The following is a 2913-nucleotide window of genomic DNA, read 5'->3' as shown; positions in this document are numbered from 1 at the left end:
ATTTTTTTTAGACTTAAGCATATTATTGACACAATAATCTATAGGAATCATTTGCATTGCTTAATAAAATACTTAAGAAATTCGATGTGATGGAATATGTTTGTCTCTTGAATTTCAAATTTGTCTTTATTTGCTTTTTTTATTTATTAGAATTCAAAATATTATCACTAAGTTCAATCCTTAGATAAAATCAATGCAATTCTAATAGCTAAGTTTAATCTACGCATTTGATCTTCAAGAACAATCCTTTGTCTTCCGTCATTTTACTATAACTTGACCAGTGTACTTATAGTTAAACCATAGTTATAGACATCATAACTAGTCATACATCAACTCTAGAGATAACTAACCCACAATACAAATTTAGTTGGTAAACATGTATATAAAATATTAGTTATCTACAAAATTAGCTCCAAACAACGAGTAGGATTCGTATGTAAACTCATAACAACTCAATCCTTTTATCTCAAACACATAAAAAATTAGTGATGAGTAAGTCTAGGGTTAGAATTTCTCATCTTAGTAAAAAAGTTTAGTATAATAAACTAATTTATTATTATTTTTTTTCAAACAAAATGAGAAAAATGGTAAACGTGGGAGTAAATGAAATGGGGAGAAAAAAGAAATGCGGGTGAGAGAGTTCGATAATTTCATAAATCGAAAGGATAATTTAGCGGAGGAAACAGTGACGCCGTGGTGCGGAGAGAAAATAAGAGGCGGTCCGGTGTCCATCTACTCTTGTGGCGGCTATTTCATTTTGGTGGAATCGGCCACCAGCAGATTCAGTAAGACTCGAGCCGTCACCTCAAGGTCGAGGAAGTTCATGGCGTCGATATCCCTTTTCAGCTCTAAAACCCTAGTCTCACCATCGGCGACCTACCTACGGATATCTTCTTCTTCATCTACAAGTCATAGTTGCTGTCTTGGTGGCTGCAGATGCTCCTTCCCAATCAAGCCGCTTTCTACTTCTAATTTGATTTTTGGTAGAAGGAGAACGGGGAGGCAGGTGGTCCGAATGGCCCCGGAGGAAGAGAAGCTCACTCGTCGCAATCCTCTTGATTTCCCTATTGTATCTTTCTCACTCTTTTCCTCCTTTATTTTCCTGCAGCATTTTATGTTTTTTTTTTCGTCTTGCAATGGAATTCTTTTTTGTGAGATTTTGGTGCTTTTGCTTCCCGTTTTTAATTACTTTTGCTACTCTACCCCTAGATTAGTTAGGGGTGGATAATTGAAGCATTTCTTGGAATTGTTATAGTTATTGTCATTTTTTTATCTATGAAGGTTTTAGAAGGCTTATTCGTGACTTATCCTACCACGTTTTTCCTGGAAATTGTATCTGCCTGCTTGTTTCGGCTATGTCTGCATTTTTGTTGTTAAACTTTGATTGGTAGAAGTTATTGGCAGTCCTCAAGGCATTTTATTGAAGATCCCACGTTGAGAAAAAACAAGGACCTCAAATCTTATTTAGTAGATGGGTTACTCAACTGTATGTTATCTAATATGATATATGTGTCCATGAAGTTCAAACGGGCATTTGGTCCAAAATAAAAAGTTGGGATCTGACCAAGAATGGCGAACTTAAGGAGAAACTATCTTGAGGGACATGTTGAGGATCTCATGCAGAAAAATCTGAGGGACTTCACAACTTTAATAAGATAAATTACTTCTCTCATCTCACTGCATGTTATCTTATACGTTTGTGTGGCAGTTCATAGGGCTGGTGCAGTTTCTTTGAGGCATTTGATACAAACTTTGTCAGTTTGCAAGGTGGTCGGGAGTCAATTGAGAAGTTGCTATGCCATCCTCCTTTTCAATAGAAAGAACCATTGTTTGTGACAAGCTGCAGATGTGCTATTCAGTGGCGTCTATGGTCCAGACAAATAATAGAAACTTTAGGGAGAGGAGAGTTCTCACAGGGGTGTTCGAGACCTTGGTGTCCATATCTTTTTGTAATTACCCATTGAGTTACACTTTTCTTGATTGGAGCCCCTTCATTTTTGTACACTTCTTCTTTCTTGATGCTTGTGCGATCTTTCACTTTCTTTTCTCAATAAAAGGATATTGCCAGATCTTATGAATGTTTGTTGGGTAATTTAATAGTTTATCTTGGTACTTGCCCTTTTCAGTTTTAGGTGTGTGTCGATATAATGGTTGCCATGGACTTAATTTGATGCATGATGTCTGTTTGTTCATTTTGGTTTCCTGTTCTGTGGCTGGGGTTCTACTTAATGATTTTGGAAAATAAACATGATATCGTTAGGTTGTTCATAGATTTGTCATGAATATTAGTAAGGGCGCATCTTTTGTGCTTTCATTTTGTAGTATGAAACTGTCGATGTTCGTACCTGCAAACTAAGTTTATTTAGTAACTAGTAAGAAAATTCTATGAAGTGCTGGAGTAGGCTGCTGGTGTTCTTTTACATTTAATGCTTCTTAACTCTTTGGTTGCAGGAGTGGGAGAGGCCTAGGCCAGGACGTAGACCAGACATCTTTCCTCAATTTAGCCCCATGAAAACACCATTGCCACTACCATTGCCATGTGATCCCCCTGAAGAAGATGAAGAGGAGGAAGAGAAGAAAGAGGAAGAAGAGGAAAATCCTGACAAGGAAAATCCAGAAGGGCCTGAGCAGCAATAGATGCTGTCCTTGAAGAACTCCCTGAATTCCTTTCCATTTTTCCATCTTCACTTTGTTTTTTGATAGGCTGAAAGCGTTAGACATCCCTAGGGGATGATGAGCTGAGTTAGTTTACAATGAACCAAATATGTCTGAGAGCTACTACTGATATTGCAATGCTATATTAAAGTAAAATCTCTTAGGATTTCCTATTTTCTTGAGTTCCCCCACTATAGGTAATGTATTTTACGAATAATTATCCTGAATGATATGCCTTCTCTCCCGTTTGTACTCTCA

At 37.1% G+C, this 2913-nt stretch overlaps 1 protein-coding gene across 1 annotated transcript; it reads left to right on the top strand.

Moving 5' to 3' along the window:
- Positions 1-573: 573 nt before the first annotated feature.
- Positions 574-2913, top strand: LOC103501552 (uncharacterized). Its single transcript, XM_008465163.3, has 2 exons — positions 574-1069; positions 2452-2913. Exons 1-2 carry the CDS (start codon positions 626-628, stop codon positions 2635-2637), a joined length of 630 nt encoding a protein of 209 aa, XP_008463385.1. The 5' UTR covers positions 574-625; the 3' UTR covers positions 2638-2913.

The sequence above is a fragment of the Cucumis melo genome, chromosome 2 (assembly GCF_025177605.1).
Source record: "Cucumis melo cultivar AY chromosome 2, USDA_Cmelo_AY_1.0, whole genome shotgun sequence".
NCBI lineage: Eukaryota > Viridiplantae > Streptophyta > Magnoliopsida > Cucurbitales > Cucurbitaceae > Cucumis > Cucumis melo.
The sequence above is the reverse complement of the archived record's forward strand: the minus strand, read 5'-3'. Positions and strand labels throughout refer to the sequence as shown.

Bases quoted from the DNA above. Each gene is read 5' to 3' on its own strand.
- LOC103501552 (XM_008465163.3), top strand. From the start codon at position 626: ATGCGGGTGAGAGAGTTCGATAATTTCATAAATCGAAAGGATAATTTA. The intron at 1,070-2,451 runs GTATCTTTCTCA...CTTTGGTTGCAG, and splicing joins ATCCTCTTGATTTCCCTATT to GAGTGGGAGAGGCCTAGGCC.